At 40.3% G+C, this 22126-nt stretch overlaps 1 protein-coding gene across 2 annotated transcripts; it reads left to right on the top strand.

Annotated features, from left to right (window-relative positions):
• Window positions 1-21778, top strand: cherp (calcium homeostasis endoplasmic reticulum protein). 2 transcript variants are annotated; one of them, XM_084910150.1, is made up of 20 exons: window positions 1-173; window positions 739-912; window positions 4523-4561; window positions 7390-7559; window positions 8059-8196; window positions 8343-8494; window positions 10180-10291; window positions 10486-10575; window positions 12415-12619; window positions 13631-13794; window positions 16285-16539; window positions 16710-16905; window positions 17006-17247; window positions 17555-17688; window positions 19063-19149; window positions 19453-19605; window positions 20155-20268; window positions 20360-20454; window positions 20577-20762; window positions 20861-21778. In XM_084910150.1, the coding sequence occupies exons 1-20, from the start codon at window positions 149-151 to the stop codon at window positions 20896-20898; spliced, it is 2769 nt and encodes a 922-aa protein (XP_084766276.1). In that variant the 5' UTR covers window positions 1-148; the 3' UTR covers window positions 20899-21778. The 2 variants fall into 2 exon arrangements, with proteins under 2 accessions (XP_084766276.1, XP_084766277.1); XM_084910151.1 differs by lacking the exon at window positions 4523-4561.
• The last annotated feature ends 348 nt before the right edge of the window (window positions 21779-22126 follow it).

Below are 22126 nucleotides of genomic sequence, written 5' to 3'. Positions count from 1 at the left end.
TTTCTGTATCGCATTTCCTGTGCGTAGCAGCGGCAATGCAAGTGATTTTGGGGGAATTTGATATACCTTTTTCTGAAAAAGTAAAGAATTTGGCCGAGTTTTTACATACATATTCTGGCTAAGTAGTTCGCTGGAATAGAAGTTAAACATGGATATCCCCAGTCCTCCCGAAGGTGAGCCGTACACCACAGCTATTTTAAATTTCGATTCAACGTAAGCGAGCACCCATGCTATCTGCTACATAGCTAACAAAACCATTGGATTTAGCATATTGATTAAGGTCACCGATCACAAGTGGATGAATGTTTAACCAGGCTCTGTGTGTAAGCATTGCACCAACTAACGTGAAAAATAGTGTAGAAATAATCCAGTAATGGAGAGTAAACGTTAGTTGTTCCAACTTTTCACGGCTGCTGGCTTTTAAGAAAAAGAACCCCCATAGAAAGAAGATCCCTTATAGATATTTTTGTGCTACAGCAGCACGATTAAGAGTAGAATTACAGCCAACTGATTTAATAATACTATGTAGAAATATGGAAATAATTAATGATTACGCAACCTCTTTCCTAGATGTTTCTGTTTCAGAAGAAATTCATTATTTCCTAAATCTGTTTTATTTGTTTTTTTAAAAGCACTTTAGACACTATTATTTCTGTCTGTTTCAGTGTCTCTGTTTTGAGGTTTTTACAACACATTTTTCACTGTATTTATGTCTGTTTTTTTTGTTTTTTTTCACAGATCAAGAGCTTCGAAATGTGATTGATAAGCTGGCCCAGTTTGTTGCCCGAAATGGCCCAGAGTTTGAGAAGATGACGATGGAAAAACAGAAGGACAACCCTAAGTTTTCCTTCCTTTTTGGGGGCGAATACTTCAGCTACTACAAGTACAAACTTGCTATGGAGCAACAGCAACGTATGTAGTTAAACTGACACGTCAGGATAAAAACAGAATTTTCACATAGAGGTCAATTTAGTATTGCAATATTAAGTTCATTTGATGTTCAGTACTTTGGATTTCTTACTATGATAGAAATATTCAAACTAAAAAACTGTTTTTACAGATAAAAGCGAAAAAAACAAAACAACCCAGTACATGCACCAGATATGTTGGCAGAATTATTTACTATTCACTAAAGACAGTGGATTTGGAATCTCACTACAGGATAAAAGGTGTCCAAATGACACTTTGGTCTGGCTTAATAACAACCTGGCAAATCTGTGGAAGGAACTGTTGCAGCTAAATTTGAAAATACAAATCTTTAAATTTAGAATCTCTTCAATAATCAAAGACACATTGGTGGGGTCCAAAGAATAATTTTCATATCAGACATTTGGGAAGGAGGATTAGCAGATGAAGCACTGTTTTGTAGTATCTTACAGTGCGCTGTCTACACATACAGCTTTTTCAGCAGTCTTCAAGGAGACATCAGTGAATTATAATGTAAATAGCTAAGTGGGCATTGTAGCAAGTTTGCCACTACAGGAACCCCTCTATATGTACCTTGCATAAAGTTTCTTTGTTCGGTGTTTTTCTCTTTATTTACGCGCATACAACAAGTTTCAAAATTCTGTCACTCTCCATGCTTTTAGGAGGTTGAGGTGGTATACTTGTGTGGCACCAATCCTGTGTCCACCCCACTTCACAATCTATGTCCCCCACTCGCCAAATGGCCATAAAGGGTCCTTGCCAGTTGGCGAGTAATTTTGAATTGCAAATGGGAAGTAATACGTGTATTTTACCTCCCAGTTTGAACTGTCTGAGTCTAGTGCCTCTGTTGTACAGGTGCTGCTGGCATTCCTTTTATCACTCAGCCGTAAAAGGCTGATTGGGTTTCTTGTTACCCTGTTAAGGTCAGAGGTCAAATCTTCTGAGAATCTTGTGGATGCAATTCCGCAAGAGGGAAGTCCCCTAGGATTTTCAAATTGATACCACAGGTGCATCTAGGAAAAATGAATGCCATACTTTGAGAACAAGATGACAGGATTTTGAAACTGGTACCATAGGTATGTCTGTTAGAAGGCTGAGGGTAGCACTGGCGACTGCCGGTATTTATGATTCAAGTTTGGTGTTTTTGTTATTGTTGTGTAGGACAACAAAATAACAACATTTTGGCAACCCCTGCCCATGCAAAATATTCAAAAAATGTGCAAAATGCAAATATTTAAAAGTACACATGAAGAAGAAAATAATTAATAGAATAAAAGAATACAAAATACGTACAAGGTCATAAAAAGTATGTGCAAAGTTAAGAACATTATGAAAATTTAGTAATGACTTCACAAGTTGTATGTGCAAGTTTCACAGTATAGCAATGTAGTGCTATTACACAGAAGTTGTAATAGGAAGGCTAGCAAGCATGTGTAGACTGTGTGTGTATGTGTGTAGCAGCATTTGAGTATAGTTGATGTACATAGGGTCAAGTTCTGTTCTTCTTGACTGTCTGAAACCCACCACAGTCTCCTTGGCTTTGCTGCTGTGTAGTATAAGCTTGTTGATGGGGCACCAGGCGATTAGGCTCTACACTTTTTCTCTGCAGTCTTGTTGTTAATGGAGATCAGGCCAATGACTGTGTGTCGTCCGCAAACTTGATGATGGTGTTTGTCACGTTTGAAGGTTGAACAGGTCTTACAGAACAGGGCTCAGCTCACATCCCTTTGGTACATTGAGGGTGGAGGATGCACGTTTGCCCATCCTGACAGTCTGGGGATAGTTGGTTAAGAAATACAGGGTCCACCTAAAGATGGTCGGGCTGAGACGGTTTGGGAGTTTGGACACCAGTTTGCGGGGACACTGGTATTGAAAGCCAAACTGAAGTCCAGGAAGAGCATTCTACAGTACCTGCCTGTTTGTTGAAGTGCTCTAAGGTGGTATAGAGTGTAAGGCTGATGGCTTCTTCTGTTGACTCTGGTCCAGAGTGGCTGTGATCACTTAATGTGAGCCACAATCAGTCTTTCAAAGCATTTTGCTATCATCAGGGTAAGTGTAGTTGAATGATAGTCATTTAGGCTGCTCTTAGTTCTTTGTTTTGGAATGGGCACAGTGGTTGTAGTTTTGAGGCATGTTGTGCACTCCCAGAAATCGAAGAGAGGTTAAAGATGTTAGTGAAAACCTCTGCAAGGTGGTCAGTGCAGGTCTGCAGAACACACTCCAGAACACCATCAGGTTCTGTATCCTTTCTGGGTTTAATTCTCTGCAATAACACTCCTAATGTCATTTCTTTCCAATGACAGTTCAGGCTGGGCTGGTAGGGGATTGAGGTAGATTTCGCTTGCGTCATTGTACCTGCTGAAATGGGCAAAAACGATGCTTCAGTCAGGGAAGGATTACTGATTACTTTGAGGGTTTTTCTTTTAATAGTCTGTCAAATGTTGTATGGCACATATTATCTGAGTTGTTTTTGTTGAAACTGTCCTGAATCTGTAATTGTTCTTTGAAGCCTCAGTGCGGTGTTTGAGATTTGCTTTTGCTAGGCTATAAGATGCCGTGTCCTGGGCTTTGTAAGCAACATCCCTGATTTTAAGCAGCTCTCTGGCCTCTTTATTGACCCAGGGTTTCTGGTTTCAGAACACTTTGATTAGTTTCAATGTGATGACCAGGTCAGTGCAGAAGTTGATGTAGGATAGAACAAATAATCTGTACACTTCTACATCAGAGTCCATAAAAGTGCTCCAGTCTGTTTATTCAAAGCAATCTTGAAGTAGACAAAGTCTTAATCATTCTGTTGGTTGGTTTAGTTCTGCAAATGAGGGGTTTGTAGGTCAGTACCATTAGCAAGGAGAGATGGTCAGAGTATAGTTGATGTATAGTACATGACTCTGTCTGTCATGAGCACACCCTCCCAACATTGTCCTACCAGTTTATTAAACCTCAGCCAGTCCATCCCCAAGAATCAAGGGGGGCACAAGGCAGACTGTTTGTAAACTGGAAGCAGCGCCCAGAACTGCTGCAACCTGAAGAAAAAGAGCAGGGACAAAGGGGTTAGTTTGGTGTCAGCTTGTTGAAGTGAGGAGCTTCTTCCTCAGAGCAGGGACTGAACGGCTTCCAGCCAGCTACATACTTTTATTTATATTTTAAAATCTAGTAAGAAATATCACTGAAATATTACTTTTCAAAAGAAGTCAAAATAGTAATTGTACTAACTATGCACAAATTAAATCTTTAAAAAGCTGTAAAAATATATGAAACTTCCCACATGCAGCTTCAGCAATGCTGCTTTAGAGAACCTTCTCATATTCTTGCATGAGGAGCAATCCAGTCACGTCCTTATTGTGAGGACAGCAGTTCTTTGAGCAAAACACAAATATTTTCTTGGCATAGATGCTGATCTTTACAAAGAAGTGAACTTAATATGAGAGTAAATTACATTATTTACTGTCCTACAGTTGGCTTTGATTACTGAAACATAGTCACCTAATCAGCAGCCTGATACTAAAAGCAGAGTGTTGTGCAGTTTTGCATGGTGTTCTTCTGTCAGTTGTGTGATACCACTGAAATGCATTAAAGTTTGCCTTTCTCCACTTAGATCCCTCTACCCACGATGGGGAGGAGTATAAATCTAAAGGTATTTATTTAAAATCAGAATTTTCAGATACATTTAAAAATTCTATTTGGAAAGTCACATGTTGTTATGCATTTTTTTTTGCCAGATGACACAACATTTGTGCTTTAAAATACTTTGGTTTGTTTTCATTTTGCATGTTCACATTTTTTGCTTTTTCAGTGAATTTCTCTTGGCCATACCTTCTTAATGATCTTGATTAAAATGCTTAATCCTCCATCTTGAAGCAGGTTTGATTACATGCACAGATACAAAGACACAGACACAAATAGAGCAGGGTGTTGTTTGTCCTGTTTGTCTGTAACATGCTTCTGCTCAGGGCAGCTGTAGAATAAGGGCTGCACAATTTAAAAAATGTCAGTATTGGTTGAACTAGTTTCTGCATTATTTTCCTAATTCTTGGAAAAGTCTTGGCCCAGATCAGCTTGTTTATTTCTTGGTACTCAAATTAGTACTACAGTCAGTACTATAGTATTACAGATATTATTGGCAAGTGGCATCAGAAGCTAAATCTTAAGCTAAGACAAAGTTGTTGTTCTTCTTCTTATTTATGATTATTAGCATCAGTTCAAATGCTGTAATAAAATAATTCCCAAATATGGGATGAATACAGTTTTATTTATCCAGTAATGCAAATGTAATCCTCCTGTAATTACTGAAAAGTTTATGATTATGTTCTGAACATTTTATATTATTAAGTGATAACATTTACTTGGCTTTGTTTCACTTTTTTTCTATAAAATGAATTTTACTGCATTAATATCTTTGGTGATAAATGGCCAGCAATAAGACTGTTAACATATTTAATGTGTTCTCTATTAGTTGAAATTCCAGCAGTGGAAAAATTGGCTTGGTACTATCCACAAAACATTTCTAACATTTATTCTGCATCACAAATTGAACGTAGTCCTTTGAAGTCCTCTGTCTGTACTTGTAACTTTGAAGAATAGTTCAGTTTGGATTTGGTAAACATTGCAAAGCGTATCCTAAAAGTATCATTTTAGGAAAGCTATAACATGAGTTTAAATTCAATGTTTCAAAAAAGTTGGGACAGGGCTGCGGTCATCCCTCTGTAGCGTCCCTTTTTTAATAACAGTGTGTAAACATCTGGCAAATGAGGAGACTGGTTAAGACGAATGTGAGCATATGTTCTAAATATTGCATATACCTTGCAGTATTGATACTGCCTTTCCAAATATACATGCTGTCAAATAATTTGACACTAATGCATCCTCTGCCATCAAGGATTCAGGCTTTTGAACTGACTGCTGATGACAAGCCAGATGTTCCCTCTCCTCTTTAGTCTGGAAGATGCAGCATTCATGGTTTCAAAAACAATTTCAAACTTTGATTCATCTGACCTCTGAGCGGTTTTCTATTTTGCCTCGGCCCATTTTAAGTGAGCTTTGGTCCTGAGAAGACAGCAATGTTTCTAGATCATGTTCATATGGTAAATGGTAAATGTATAGCGCTTTTACTAGTCCCCCCTAGGGACCCCAAAGCGCTTTACACACCCAGTCATCCACCCATTCACACACACATTCACACAAGCTAGGCAAGGTGGAGGCAAGCTACAGTTGTAGCCACAGCTGCCCTGGGGCAGACTGACAGAAGCGAGGCTGCCATATCGTGCCATCGGCCCTTCTGGCCAACACCAGTAGGCGGTAGGTGAAGTGTCTTGCCCAAGGAGCCGGGGCTCGAACCGGCAACCTTCCGATTACAAGGCGAACTCCCAACTCTTGAGCCACGATCGTGGCTACTTTTCATGATAGAGCTTTAACCTGCGTTTGTTGAGGGGACTGTGAGCTGTGTTCTCACACAGTAATTTCTGGGAGTGTTCCTGAGCCTATGCACAGATTTCCGTCACAGAACCATGCCTGGTTTTATTGCAGTATTTGAAGGTCGGGGCATCCAATACTGATTTCCTACCTTGTCCCTTGTGCACAGTGATTTCTCTAGATTCTCTGGAAATTTTTAAACAATATTATGTATGAAATTGTTTCTCAGTTTTTAGACAGTTTTTTGAACATTGGTGAAACTGCCAATTTTTACTTCTGTTGTAGATGCCATCAAATTTAAAATTAGCAAATATTTTTCTTAGGGTGATGTGGCTCAGCAGGTATAGCGGGTTGTCTACCAATCCTCGGCTTCCCCATTCTGCACGTTTACGTATTCTTGGACAAGCTATTGAAACCCTAGTTGTGTGTGAATGTTAGACAAGGTTAGGGAAAGAAAAAAAGCACCTCTGTGAATATGTTTGACATTAGGTGAATGGGACTTGTAGTAAAAAGCTCAGAGTAAAAAAATGCTAAATAAGTACTGTCCATTTACCTTTTAAAACTGTAGATGTTCTCAGTTTAAGCATCTGTGTTCTGTTGTGAATAAAGCAAGGATTTAGGAGATTTGCAAATATTGCATTCTGTCTTAAAATTCACAGTGTCCATACATTCTCGGAAGTCTTGGTACAACAGAAATGTATTTTCATTTAATCGAGCAGCCCAGCCTCTGTTTGTGGCGATGCCAACAGGTTACCTCAGCGCACCAGTTGTTTCTGCAGCAATCAGCAGTACCAGGATGGGATGTGTTGATACTGATTGCATGTCTTAAATTGTGTTCACTCCTCTACTTGGAACATTTCATGTAGGCCATGTTTTATTTCTTCCTCAGAAAACCATATTGGCAGATTAGCAGTATTTTTTTTTCTCTTCATGATTTATTAATTATGTTCATGGCCATCATGTTGTCATCAGCAGCAGCTATACAAAAGAAACACTTTGTCTTAAGGACTGAACATTCAGTCCTGTTTTTTGCTTGTTTGTTTGTTTGTGCAGAAATATACAACCCTGGTGCAAAAGATGTGGTTGATATCCCCCCTCCACCGATGCCGATGATTGCTCCACCTCCAATACCTCCACCCTCTGCGCCCGCTATAGATGAGCTCATTCAACAGAGCCAGTGGAATCTGCAGCAGCAGGAGCAGCATCTGCACACGCTCAGACAGGTGAAGTGGAAAAAATGTAATGAAAGAAGCATATCCTTCCCTCCAGGAACATTTATTCCCGTGTACTGGTTGTTGATGAACGTTTTTGTTTTGAAGTCTGTCTTTGCTGAATGTTTCAGTTGTCCGGAGTTGATTGGAGAATTTTTTTGTGAGGGCAAGACAATTTCTGTTTTGCACATATAACTTCTTTACAGAAGAGTAACTATCTGTACTAACAAAACTGGGACCCACTCTTGAATGCTTGGAGAGAAATTAAGTAGTTATCGCTCCATGCATTAAACAAAATAATAATGAAGAGCATGTGATACAAGAAATAAACACGCTGGAGAGATTATATCTCTCGGCTGGTCTGGGAACGCCTTGGTGTTCCCTCGGAGAAGCTGGGGGAGGTGGCCGGGGAGAGGGAGGTCTGGGTTTGGGTGGGTGTGATACAAGTGGCTGAGGGGACATCACAAGACCAGTGTTGACCAATAAATTTTCTAATGCTTTCTCAATGTAGGAACAGGTCACTGCAGCCATTACTTTAGCTATGGAGCAGCAGACCCAAAAGCTGCTGCTGGAAACGCAGTTGGACATAACAGAATTTGACAACCTGCTTCAACCCATTATAGACACCTGCACCAAAGATGCCATCTCGGTAAGGACATACGATAGGATTTTCTATGAATCAGGGCCACACAGGAAATCATTCCTCCCATTGGCTTTCTCTTTGTACAATTCGTTCATGTAAAGAGTTATTATAATTAGAGCTATTTACATTTCACTTTTGTTTTTCTTCCTCAGGCTGGTAAGAACTGGATGTTCAATAATGCCAAGACCCCACAGCACTGTGAACTGATGACATCACATCTACGCAACCGCATCACTGCTGATACAGCTCATTTTGAGCTGCGCCTACACCTTATCTACTTAACGAATGACGTTCTTCATCACTGGTACGCAAACCTAAATACACTCATGAACCCATGTAGTTTACTTGTGTACTTTATCTGTGAGAAAACGAATAATGGAGTAGCATTATAAGTAATCTGAAAGAGGGTAAAATCAATTTTCCTCACTGCCTTTCTCTTTCCTGTTTGTTTGTTTTTTCTATGCCTTCTGTTGATACTGCCTAAGGGAAGCATGCATAATGTAAACACAATTGGTTCTGGCATCATTAGCACTGAACTCCATAATTAACCTTCGTATGTGAAGAGGACTCTTACATGAACAAATTGGAGTCTGTTAGATATATAGAATGCAAACCACTGCAGCACAGTACCTTTAATACCTACAGTATGCTCTAATAGCCAGACAATGTTATGGTCAACAGTATTGAACGCTGCACAGAGAGGAGTCCACTGTCAGAGGCCATAAGAAGATAATTTGTAACCTTCATTAAAGCTGTTTCTATGTGATTAGCTCTGAAACCTGCTTGACACGCTTCAAATAAGCCAAAGGTTTGCATGGCTCTTCTGGTCCTCCATAGTTTAAAGTGTATGGGAACAGCTTGAAACAGGTAATATGTCAGAATAGTGGAGATATTTTTTTTCATGTTCCAGTTAGGAAGGTTTTTTCATAATTTTTCTGTTTTTCATCCTTTTTTAAAGAATAACTGAGGTACCAAACTGTGAGAGAATTCTAATAATTTGACTCTTAGTTATGTAGCAATAACTATACCCTCTTTCACATTACCTGTCCATACAAAGTTACTACAGTAGCGCTACAGGTAGAAAAATGTAGCAATACCACACGTTGAAGAAGCAGAAACTTTGTCAAGTGGCACACTGTGTATGAATTGGTTTTATCCAGTATTGAAAATGTGCAGTTGTTGGTCTCTGTAAGGTGTACCTTTGACTGTTTTATATTACACAGGAATATTGCAGATGGGGCTGATGAGTGAAGCTCACTCAGCCCATTAACTGAGCTTAGCATTCAGTGTTCTGATGGCAGGATAAAAGCTGTTTCTCAACCTGGCTGTCCTGGGCTTTTTGTTGAACAGGTGAGAAAATTCGGCAGAAGTTTTCTCATCTCTCCAGAGTAAGGTCCAGCCAATGATCTTTTGTGCTGTCTAATGACCCTCTGCATGTTTTTCTGCCACCAAGCCATAAGGATACCAGGCATTGTTGTAGGTCAGGACACTCTCTGTGGTGCTGCAATTAAAAAGCCACCAACAGTTTCTTATCCAGATGGTTCCTTTTAGCATCTTAAGGATGTGGAGTCCTTGTTGGTTTTAACGGCCATGTTGTTGTTAGTGGTTCATGACAGGTCCCCAGGAACTTAACGGAGGACACTCGCTGATTACAGTCCCCGTTGATGTGGAGAGCAACATGTTCTGATTGCTGAAGTCAATCACTACCTCCTTAGTTTTGATGGTGTTGAGCAGAAGGTTGTGTTCTGCTCAACACCATCCTGCCAGTTTTTTTTACCCCGCTCCCTGTACGCAGTCTTGTCCCCTCTGCTGATGAGGCCAATAACTGTTGAATTGGAGAAGGGAGGTGTACAGGAGAGGGCTCAGCACACAGCTTTGCCCATGCTGTGGGTCAGCATGCAGGAGCCAGGCATTGCTCATTTATTGTAGTATTGTAATGGATTATGTGCCTCAATGTTTTGTTTGTGATTCTTTTAATGTTTTACACAGCCAGCGGAAGCAGCAGAAGGATTTGTTGGCAGCGCTGCAGAAAGTTGTTGTTCCAATCTACTGCACAAGCTTTCTAGCTGTAGAGGAAGAAAAACAGCAGAAGATCACCAGGGTAAATACAGGCACATATTTTCCAAGTCTAACACACTAACTGGTTTTTCTTTGCTATAGCAGCTTCAGCTATGAATATTCATTTATATCAGTTTATTAGTAGCTTAGATCTGGTGATTAAAAGGAAGTTTTTTCTCCTCCATTTATTGAACGGGAAAAAGGTTTCTGTTTCTGACATTCCTTCTCCCTTCACAGTTGTTGCAGCTTTGGGAGAAAAATGGGTACTTTGATGAGGAGACCATTCAACAGCTCCAGAATCCAGCACTGGGCCTTGGCCAGTACCAGGTGACAGGAACATGTCTTAACAATCAGATTTTAGAGTTGGACCCAAATATTTCACTTTCAGGATTTTTGTTGTGTAAGTATTGGGCACTATGGTGTTGCAGTGGTTACCACTGTTGCTTCACAGTAAGAAGGTCTCTGCCACAGACTGTTGATCTGTCCAGTAGGGCTGCACGATTAATCGTTAGAAAATCGCGATCTCGATTCATACTTATGTGCGATCTCATTTCCAAATGACAACGATTTAAAAAAAAAAAAAAAAAAAAAAGACGACGACGATTGTACCGCATTTTGATCCGGGACGTAATCTGCATGAAAACAAGCGCTCACTCTTCCTGCTCAACAAATGACGAGGGCGGAGCCTTATACCACATGATACAGAAGCTGTGCCGTGTGATGCTAAAATTAGCAGGGGAAAAACAACGGAGAACACGTCAGGGATGACGAGAAAGTGACAGGAGAAAATCCGTCCCGGTCAACCACCCAAACATCAATAACGGGAACCTTATACAGCGCTTCCCCCTATACCCGTCGAACTCCCGCAGGCACAAAGAAATTACGGAGGCTATTACTTATCACCTGACCAAAGATATAGCTCCCATCAACACTGTGCAAAACGAGGGATTTAGGAAAATGATCAACACCCTAGACAAACGCTACACAGTGCCATCCCGCAACTATTTTTCTATTGTTGCACTACCTGCTCTATACACGCAGTGTCGAGCAACGGTGGAGACGGAATTTCAAGCAGTACAACATTTTGCGGCAACCACAAAACGTGAGACATTTGTTGTTTTTATGTTTATTTATTGTTTTTATGTTCAGTCTCAACTGTTACAAAGTTGATGTGCAGTTAATAAGTGCAATAAATATTTATACTGGAAAAGAAAATCGTGAGAGAATCGTGATCTCAATTCTAAGCCAAAAAATCGTGATTCTCATTTTATGCAAAATCGTGCAGCCCTACTGTCCAGCTTGTAGCCCTCCCCTCGCCTTATTGGAGCTGGGTTAGGCTCCAGGCCCCTGTGACAGGAGGCAATGTCAGGCGTTTTTATCCCACATGCTGTGAATGCATCCCCCCTCCCAACTGGAAAATTTTCTACCTGGGACACTGCGCTGAGCATGCATGTTTTTATACTACCAGATGGCGGAAAATATGGTGATAGCGGGAGTTTCAGATGAGCAAGGGAATGAAACTATAATTGAAGAAAAGTCAGACGAGCTAGTTCCAAAGAGAAACAGCCCTGGATCAATAATCTGGCAGTGGTTTGGATTTCATAAGGATGTCAAACAAAATGCCGTAATTTGCAAAAGATGCCGTAAAGTTATTGCTGCAAAAGGTAGCAGTACCACGAACGTATTCCACCACCTGAAAAGTCATCCACTGCAAAATGAAGAATGTTTTCAACTCAGCATGTCAACACCTCCCCACACGCCAAAGAAAACGTTAAACCAGCCAAAAAGAAAAAGTGCTGTCAGAGTTCTACATATCAGCAAGAGAAAATATATCCCAGTAGCTAATAAATGTGACCTTCTTCCCAACAACTACGGCTCTATGGACCAGCAGCAGTCGTTGGAATCTGTCAGAAAGTAGTCAGGTGTGCATCACCACGGATAACAGGAGTAACATAATCAAAACAATATATATGTATCTATCTATATATCGATCTATTGATCGATCTAGATTTGTGTGTGTGTGTGTTTGTGTGTGTGTGTGTGTGTGTGCGTATGTGGATATATGTGTATATATATGTTTTTCCTCATATTACCCGGCCCCATTCATGACTTTTTTTGTATTTTTCCCACCATAGACTTTATCTGGTATTCTGTTGTTTCTTTCAGGCGTCCCTGATAACAGAATATGCTGCAGTGGTGCAGCCAGTCCAGTTGGCCTTCCAGCAGCAGATCCAGGCATTGAAGACTCAGCATGACGAGTTTGTTGCTAGTCTGAAGCAGCAACATCAGTCACAACCACAGTCTGCCCCTGTAGGACAGCTAGCTGCCCCAGCTGAACCGGAAAAGCCCCCCCCTATGACCACGCAAGCTGGTGAGTGGAAAAACACTCAACCAAAGCAGAGGCACAGCCTCATGCATGAGATCATGCCAACTGCTTATACAGTTGGGGAAATAATTATTTGATCCTATGCTGAATTTGCGAGTTTGGTCACTTGCAAAGACATTAACAGTCTGTAATTTTTATGGTAGTTTAATTTTAATGGAAAGAGCCCGATTATCAACCAACAATACAGAAAAAACACATAAATACATAAAAGTTATAAACTGATTTTCAGTATTTGATCCTGTTGTGGAAATTTTGTGCATTAAATAAAGGAGGTTATACTGCTGGAGTTGTCTTGTGAGCAGTTTATTCTTACAAGTACTTACAATTCAGTACAAGGCACTGATGGTGTTGTGCTGAGGAATTCACCAAACAAAGGATCCAACAGGGGAGAGATGCAGGGATCTGATTCATGCTCAAAATTTCTCTTTCTAAACATGGTGTAAACTAATCATTTGATTCGGGTGTGTTGACCCAGGGGGATATCTAAAACCTGCAGGCCCTTGAGGCCTGGAGTTGCCTACCCCTGAGATAGACTTTTGCGACTCATTTTATGTCTCTAAAAGCAACATTTCCCTGCCTGGGCTGCCTTGCACCGCTGCATGTTAGTCTGTTTCAATTGAGGCCTGTGGGGCACTATCAGCCAATGAAACAATAGACACATTTCTGTGTTTTTGTAGATGAATATTTCACACTTTAAGGCTGCCTGTTTAATTAAGGGAGATGACCAATACAATATAATCACAGATGATAGATTAAATAGATTTTAGGTAGATGCTTATGCATTCTTAAAGTCTTATATGTTGAATTGATGTCATCTGTTTAGAGCCCCTGCCAGTCAGTGCTGGTCTCCATGCCCGTGTTACTGTACATGACGTTTTAGCACAAACACTTTAAAGGTGATAATTTAGGACTTCAGCAATAATACAGACAGCAATGTAGTTAAACCTGACCAAGTCCATGTATGTTTGTTTTATGATGTCTCTTTTTTGTGTTCAGGAGATGTAAAGCTTCCCATGTCAGGTCCTCCTCCGGGAGAGTTTGATGGATCTTCATCCAGACCACCAGACCCCAGCAACCCTAGTGGTCCCTCAGATATACCCCCCACAAAGCCTGCCTGGTATGACCCTCAGCATATGAGCCCCTGGAACCCCAACCAGCCGGTAAAGACCTTTTTGTGTGTGTTTCTTGTGTGTGTGTGTGTGTCTGTGTGTGTGAGTGAGGGAAAATATTGAAAGATACAGAAGGAGAGTGCATATTTGCTGGATATTCTCAACTACAGTGGTGTGTACAGCCCTTCCTGATTTCCTATTTTTTTTTATGTTTATCACACTTAAATGTTTCAGATCATCAAATACATTTGAATATTAGACAAAGATAACACAAGTAAACACACAATGCAGTTCCTAAATAAAGGTGTTTATTATTAATGGGAAAGCAATTAAAACCTACATTGCCCTGTAGCTGGAAAAGCAGTTAGGACAGAGGGCGATTTTACTCTAAGTGAACATTAAGAGCGTGCAAGAAAGAGCCAGGTAAGAGCTAACAACTCTCAACCGAAACATAAAGTCTTCCAGGGGTGTACAGTGCAATGAAAAAAACTGTCTGTGCGCTTAATTATTTTGTATACGTAGTACTCATGTGACAGCTTTGCAAGCCACTTTGTTATTTTGTGAAGCCATAGTACGTCACAATGTGACAGAGTTGTAGTCTGTTGTTATAACATATTGTTATCGTATCAATGTAATTAGCCTTAAATTCTACAACAGTTCCCACACTTCCTTTGTGTTTGCCACCAGTCCACTGATAGATAGTATGTGCCGGCAGCTCAGAGAATCTAATGGAATTTGAAAGAGGTGTTTTCACACTGAAAAAAACAGGGCGATATTTTAAACCTTTAAAAGAGAGCCAGCCCATCAGAATAAAACAAACACAACGTGCACCAACTGAAGGTGCGTCTGACAACAAAGGGAAAGTTTATAAGTACGACAGCGAGTTGGAAAAGGAGTTTACGTGGCTGATTTACGATGCTAAGGCACAACTTTTATTTTGTCAGCACTGCTCAGAAACAGCAAAAAAGAGTAAATCAAACATTCTTTACATTGTGGGAAACAAGATATTTTAAAGAGTTGATGTTGAGAAACACCACATTGCATGCTTGTGCTGCAACTTTTGAGCTGTGCTACAAAACTAGCAACCTTTGTAGCACCAGTGCTATAAGCTAGGAATGTTAACATACATTCAGTTTTATATGTTATATAATTTATATAGCACCAAATCACAGCAACAGTCCCCTGAAGGCACTTTATGTTATAAAGTAAAGAGATTAATAATAACTAATGCAAAGTGGTTTATAAACACACAGCAAGTGAAAAAGAAATACTCAGTTTTGTACCAGCAGCCTATGCATATTGCTGTGTAACTAATAGCCCTTTTCCACTGGTACCTACTCAGGTTGGCCCGGCATGGTTTTTAGAATAGAATAGGCCTTTTATTGTCATTGTACATGTATGACAAAATTGTGGGTGCTCCACACCGTGTCGGAATAAAATAGAAACAAAGCAAGAGAAGTATGTTAAAAAATTAGGCACACATTAGATAGCAAAACAGTTGCGAAATGCTGGGAAGTAGGACAAAGAGAAGACTTGGTTTGTTTGTGTGTGAGTGGCCAGAGTGATGGGGGTTACTCAGACCATGGCTCAGGCTGGTGACGTGGGTTGGCAGGGGTGGGTTGCGGGGTGACAGTCCGAATGGTCCAGGGCAAGAAGCTGTTTGTGATTCTGGAGGTGTGGGAGCAGAATAAACTTTCTGGGATTTACTTTCCTGATTTCCTTGCGCATACATCAAGACTGTTACCTGGTAACATGTTTTCAGTTATTTCACACGTTTTAGTTTACTACATAATTCCATATGTGTTCATTCAATAGTTTCGATCGCTTCAGTGAGAATCTACAATGTAAATAGTCATGAAAATAAAGAAAAACCATTAAATGAGAAGGTGTGTCCAAACTTTGACTGGTAGTGTAGTTCTCCATACTCTCCGCTCAGTTTTTAGCTATTCTGTACAGCCAACAGCCTGACCCTTCGCCATGTCCCTGTAAATCGCTGTGTCACAACTCAATATTTCCATTTAGCTTGCAGTTATTATTCTTTTATCCAGCTACAGTCTACTACCCACTACGTCAATGATAACAGGTGCCTAATGCGGCTATTAACTAAGTGACAATAGTTAAAACAGCTAATTTGATCATATTTGCTGGCCAGGTTAACATTTATAATAAATGTTTAATACTTCAGGAAAATGGTCAAAGAAAAAGTCTCTTCTGACTTTTTGAACTGCAGCATTGAGCTAAGGTAAGAGTTTGAAATAAAAGTCTGTCACACTGGCCTCACTTGAGCTGACCTATCCTGGGTCACTCTGGATGACAGCTACAGGGGAAAACATCTTCTGACAGAATGGACGTGTCATTGTGGGCTTTTTAACTAGTAATTCCTATCATTAATGCTGAAGGAATTAGTGTAGCCACACTACATTGTCACCCTGGCCTTGCCCATCTAGTGACATGTCTCTTAATCATCACAGTTCCTCACTTTGCAATTTACTGGCAAGCTCAGGTCATGGTCACATCCTTTCTGTCTCGGCTCTTCCCCAGCCTCCTTTTGATCCAAACCAGCCACCACCACCTTGCCCTCCTTGGAACAGCCATGAGGGGATGTGGAATGATCAGCGGGACCCAGGAAACTGGAGTGGAGGTCCTAGTAGAGAAGGAGGTCCTTGGAGTGGTCCAGGTGGATCTGAGCACGCTCCTCCATCTTGGAACTCGTACGACCAGCAACCACCATGGGGAAATCAGCCGGACCAGCCTCCCTGGGGTCAGAGGGAGCCACCATTCCCTCCACGCATGCAGGCATGTGGGAGAGCATTTCTGTGGTTTTACTTCTTCTGCTATTTACTTTGCATTTACAACTTACATTTACACTGCATCCTTTTCTGAATTTGACTTAAGTTTCTTTTATTGCAGAAAAGATGCTTCTTACTTACATGAATGATTGTGGTGTTTCACTTGCATTTTTACAGAGGCCGCCCCATTTCAGAGGACCTTTCCCTCCTCACCAGCAGCCACCTCCTTTCAACCAGCCCCCTCCGCCCCCACATGGCTTTGGACGTTTTCCCCCTCGCTTTATGCAGGAAGACTTTTCTCCCAGACATCACTATGACAGACCACCCTATACACCACATCGATTTGACTATGCTCAAGGAGAATATCCTGGAGGTTAGCGGAGAGACCCAGAGTCATAGATCAGAGGAGATGCATGTTTCTGTGCCTTTTAATTTTCAGGTGTATTTTAACAGTCTCCAAATATGTTTGACAGATATGCCGGGTCCTCCTCCCCACCACCATCCCAATCAGAGGCTTCCTCCACCAGGTATGGGAGCTGAACATCCTCCCTGGGGTGGAGGCCAGCACCCGGAATTTGGCCCACCGCCACATGGTTTTAATGGCCATTCACCTCACATGCGTCATCGCCAGCATCCAGTGCAAGATGATCCCAGTCTGGTGCCAAATGTGCCCTACTTTGACCTGCCAGCTGGTCTCATGGCTCCGCTTGTTAAAGTAAGTCCTCTGCTTCTCATTGTAGGACAGGGGAATGAAAATAAATACAAATGTAAAAAAACAGTAACTGCTGCCATTATGGTTCAAGTAATACACTTCTTATATAGTGCTGTTTTACTATTTTCTCCCAGTCACACACATCCATACAAGTGTAATTTTTTTCATACACCACACAAAAAGAGGTACCGTGGTGGTTTTTACAATTTTTAGCATGGATTTTGTACTGAAGTGGCATCCAGAATAGACACATTTAGCCCCAATAAAGTTTGCATGCCTTATGGTCTTACTGTTACTGTCAACTGTACAGCTTGAGGACTGTGACTATAAACCTCTGGACCCCAAGGACATTCGGTTACCTCCACCCATGCCACCCAGTGATCGCCTGCTAGCTGCTGTGGAAGCTTTCTACAGCCCTCCATCTCATGATCGGCCTAGGAATAGGTACGAACACACACTTTTTGTACAAGACAGTTAAACTTAATTTAATAATAGAATTTAAAAATATAAATCAATGAATAGGTGATTCAGTTTAACTCTTATTTATTTATATACCACCAAATCATAACAGGAGTCACATCAAGGCACTATATAATGCTGGGTAAAGACCATAAAATAATAAAGAGAAAACTCCAACAATCAGATGACCCCGTCTGAATGTTGGCATTTTCTGCTGACAAGCACTTAGTGTCAGTGGAAAGGGAAAAGTTAAGGATAACTCGTGAAAATTGCAGAGTGCTGTATAAAAACATAAAAAGTAAAAGTAAAAAGTGGTGAGTGAAGAAGAAATGCTCAGCAAAGAACTACCTGATAATAACCAATTACAATAGTCAAGCTTAGAAGAAATAAATATCATCTGACCTCATAGGTAGATGAAACTGGTTACCTTCTGAATACCAATAAAAATGGATTCTGCTTATTAATAATGCTGCTTAAGGGAAGCATTTATAATATAATACTAAAACAGTTGGGTCACATGACTGCTTTTTAAGTAATGGCTTCTTACCTCTACCTTAAAGGCCTAAAAGCTAAATAATAGAAATAGATCATATTTAAGATTGAAGCGTTGTGTAATGGTAGAACTTCTATGAAAAGTCTTGTAGGGACTGTCACTAGTTTTGAAAGTAGCTGTATATAATATGTCTGTAAGATGGCTATGACTAATCTTTTCTCCAGTGGTTAAACATTTGTGAAGAAGATCATAAAGTCATTACAGTTGGTGTAAACAAGGTCTCTTTGTCAGCCAGGCTATGGTGCTAAAAAGAAATGCAGGGTTGTTCGTATTTTCTTCAGTCAGTAATCGTAAGTAAGATTTACTAGCCTTATAGAAACTAAATTAGTGAGACATTTCCTCTCCAGCTTACAGGTTATCTGCTTTAACTTCCTAAGACCCGAACTCTTTCATGGCATGCATTTTTAATTTCTCTTTGCTATTTGGGCTGATTGGGCAAATTTAGTATTATGGTTTAGACAACCCAAAATGTGATGTTCACATATGTGGAGGTTAAGGTGTTTGTTTGTGAATTATATCAATTATACCTGGTCGAGTGTTCCGCAACCAGGACAAAAACCGCATTATTCCTCCTGTATGAGAGATCCGACTAGCAGACAAACTCTCCGTTCCAGCAACCTGGGATAGACTTTAAAGTCTGAGAAGTGTGATCCCCTATAGTTGGAGCACACCCTCGGGTCCCGCTTAGTCTTTTGTAGCTGTTTATCTGCAGAAATTGCTGTAGAAACTGGGTGAAGTACTACTACTTTGTTTAAAAATTGCAGTGAATAGTGATTACACGTATTTGTGGTTGGTTTCTCATTCAGTGAAGGCTGGGAGCAGAACGGCCTGTATGAATTCTTCAGGGCTAAGATGAGGGCCAGAAGGAAAAAGGATCAGGAGAAACGTAACAGGTGAGCTTTTCCTTCATAATAGAGTTTTTTAAACTTGACTGTTGTTTACTAATCATGTCACCAGGTGTCATTATTCACGTCACATCTTTATAATACAGAAAAAAGAAATAAAATAATGTTTATTGCTTCTTCTTTTAGTTTTACAGCACTTTGGTCAGTGATTGTTGTTTTCAAATGTGCTTAATAAAGTGAATTGTCTTTTTAAAAGGAGGATGTCATGCTTTTCAAAGTATTAAACAGTTAAACCCAGAACTTTGTATGTTCTGATAGTTTTATCATTTCTCCAATGATGACTGGTTCTAGTGGTCGTGGAGGCAGCCGCTCCAGGAGTCGCTCTCGCAGCCGAGGGAGGTCTTCGTCTCGCTCCAGCTCTCACTCCTCAAAGTCCTCCAGGTCACGCTCCCGTTCATCACGTTCCCGCTCCCACAGCCGCTCTCGCTCTTACTCACAATCCAGGTCTGTATCCACACATCAAAGCATGGCACCTTCAGTCGTGATTTGTTAGAACCTGCGAAGTCTCATTCACAAGCTATGAAATGCACTCTATTTCCTCCAGTTCTTGATTTTCCATCGTGTTTGCTTACCCCAGCTCCCATGGCCATTTTGTTTAATAATCCACTTGATCATTTATAATCAAACATTACCGCGGAATGAAAGTGGAATATTTTCACATAATCACGGCCAAATTTAACACCAGGAACTTGATGAGTTGGACTAAAGACCTGTAAATACAGCAGATCCTGTGACAATGGCTTCTTGATATTGTATTTCTATTAGGTTTACGCAGTGAAGCCATAATGACTCTGCATAATGCGTGTACATGGAAGTCTTTGTGTATCATTAATTCAATGCATCTCTGACTGAATCATTTTTTTTTTTGTAATTGAAGTCTCTTATTTAAAAACGATGCTGTTGGATATAATGAATGTGTTTTGGGCTTTGAGTGCTGAATATGACTGAAGTGTGATTCATGTTACCTAATTTGTGTTCAACCAAACTCTTTAGGTCCAGGAGTAGATCCAGGTCATCTCGTAGTCACTCTCGCTCCAGGTCTCGATCCCGCTCACATTCACCCACCAAGCGACGGCGTGGCCCAAAATCTCGGAGCTCCTCCCCTCCGTGAGTTTCTTCACTACTCTTTCATCATATGCTTTGCTAAAAAACCTTTATCCTGTAGTGTAATGATGAATTTCTCTCGTGCTTTCTGTAGTTCCACAGCAGTGCTGGGCACAACTTCTTCAAAATTACCTGCAGACACCAGGTTAGGGGAGGAGAACAAAGGTCATCAGCTACTGATGAAGATGGGTACGCTCTAATTATTATGATTTACATTTTATTTTATTTTTTAAATCCAGTAAGGATGTTTGAAGAATGATATTTTTGGATATTTTCTGAAGCGACCTAAAATGACTTCCTGTCTGCTGTAGGTTGGAGTGGCTCAGGGGGCTTGGGGGCTAAAGAACAGGGCATCCAGGACCCCATTAAAGGAGGCGATATCAGGGATAAATGGGACCAGTACAAAGGTGTGGGGGTCTCACTGGATGACCCTTATGAGAACTATCGCAGGAATAAAAGTTACAACTTTGTAGCTCGCATGAAGGCAAGAGAAGAAGGTACATAAAATCTTTTATTCAGGAATTACTCACAAAAATAAATTGGGTTGTCCCTTATCTAACTCCTCCTTTTCTGTTTGTTTTTCTTTCTGGGTCAGTCAATCGGGAACCCCAGGATGCCCCTTCAACTGACTGATGCAGTCAAATTGTGTGAAACAACCCTCTCCTCCTCACCACCACCACCACAGATCTTTTTTTTATTTTAGTTGGTTTTCCACCCAGGATTTGTCACCAGTCCCAAAAGTTCAAACTAAAAGAGAACACTATGCATTTTTAAGTGTCTAAGAGTGCAAAGAGCTTTTGCTGCCTCTAAGTCAAGTTTGTCCAAGCAGAACATGTACAGTGTGTAGATGTGACAATTGACGCTAACAATAGCAACATCACAGGAGTCAGCTAAAACATTTTTGTTCAGCTTGGACCCTCGAATAACTATCTGTTTAATTTTATTATATTTGACTTCCAGTGTTTCATGTAAGTGTTCATAATTCTACAGACTGAAAACAGAGGTCTCAGTCACACTCAACATTTAGGAGCTAGGACATAATAGAAGTGAATAATGTGTATTAAAGCAGTGCTTTTCTTTCACTTGCGGTGGATTGTCAAAATAATTCTTTAATAAATAACAAAAGCAGTGCTTTTTTTCATAAATTATTCCGGCTCTTTTTGTGGAGGAATTGGTCTTAAAGAAAACTGCTTACTGTGGAAGGTGTCAAAAGTCTCAGAAGAGTGGGTTCTGAAAATAAGATGTGGCCAGATCACTATTTGTAAAACAGAAATGTCATATGTGAGAACTGAGCATTTAAGGCGAAAGTAGAATAAAGGTATGGTTGCTCTTCTTGTGAATCTTCTTTTTAAGCAGCTTATTATTGTGACATTTTCTTTTTCAGGTAATGACTTCTCTTTAGATATGTCTTTTAGTTGTAGTGTTAAAATGAAGCTCAACAATTCCACTGTATTTTTATCCACAAGCACACTGTAGAGACATGATCTAAATAAACAATTCTGACAGCTCACAATGGGCCTTTTCTTTCTGTTTGCACGATCAATCATCACACTGTCCTGCTGGCTTGGCCATCTCCAAATAGTCACCAGCATGCAGTGTCTAATCTTTTTTTCCTGGCAATTTTTAATTCAATCAAAAGTGTAACTAATAGGTAATGAAATCCTCAAATTATATGATCCTAAGATTCTGCATCACTAGTTGTAAAAGTCCGCCTGTCTAATATTTGTTATTTTGACCTAGCACAGCATTCTTACTGAAACCCGTAATTGTGCCTTTTCCATTATATTGCCAAATGCAATATTTCTGGACCCTTTTAAGTTCATAGCTCTTTGATGAACACTATATTCAGTATATACTGTAT

Source organism: Perissodus microlepis, chromosome 17, assembly GCF_051167445.1.
Source record: "Perissodus microlepis isolate ML-2025 ecotype Zambia chromosome 17, ASM5116744v1, whole genome shotgun sequence".
Classification (NCBI taxonomy): domain Eukaryota; kingdom Metazoa; phylum Chordata; class Actinopteri; order Cichliformes; family Cichlidae; genus Perissodus; species Perissodus microlepis.
This window is presented reverse-complemented; position numbering and strand designations above follow the sequence as displayed.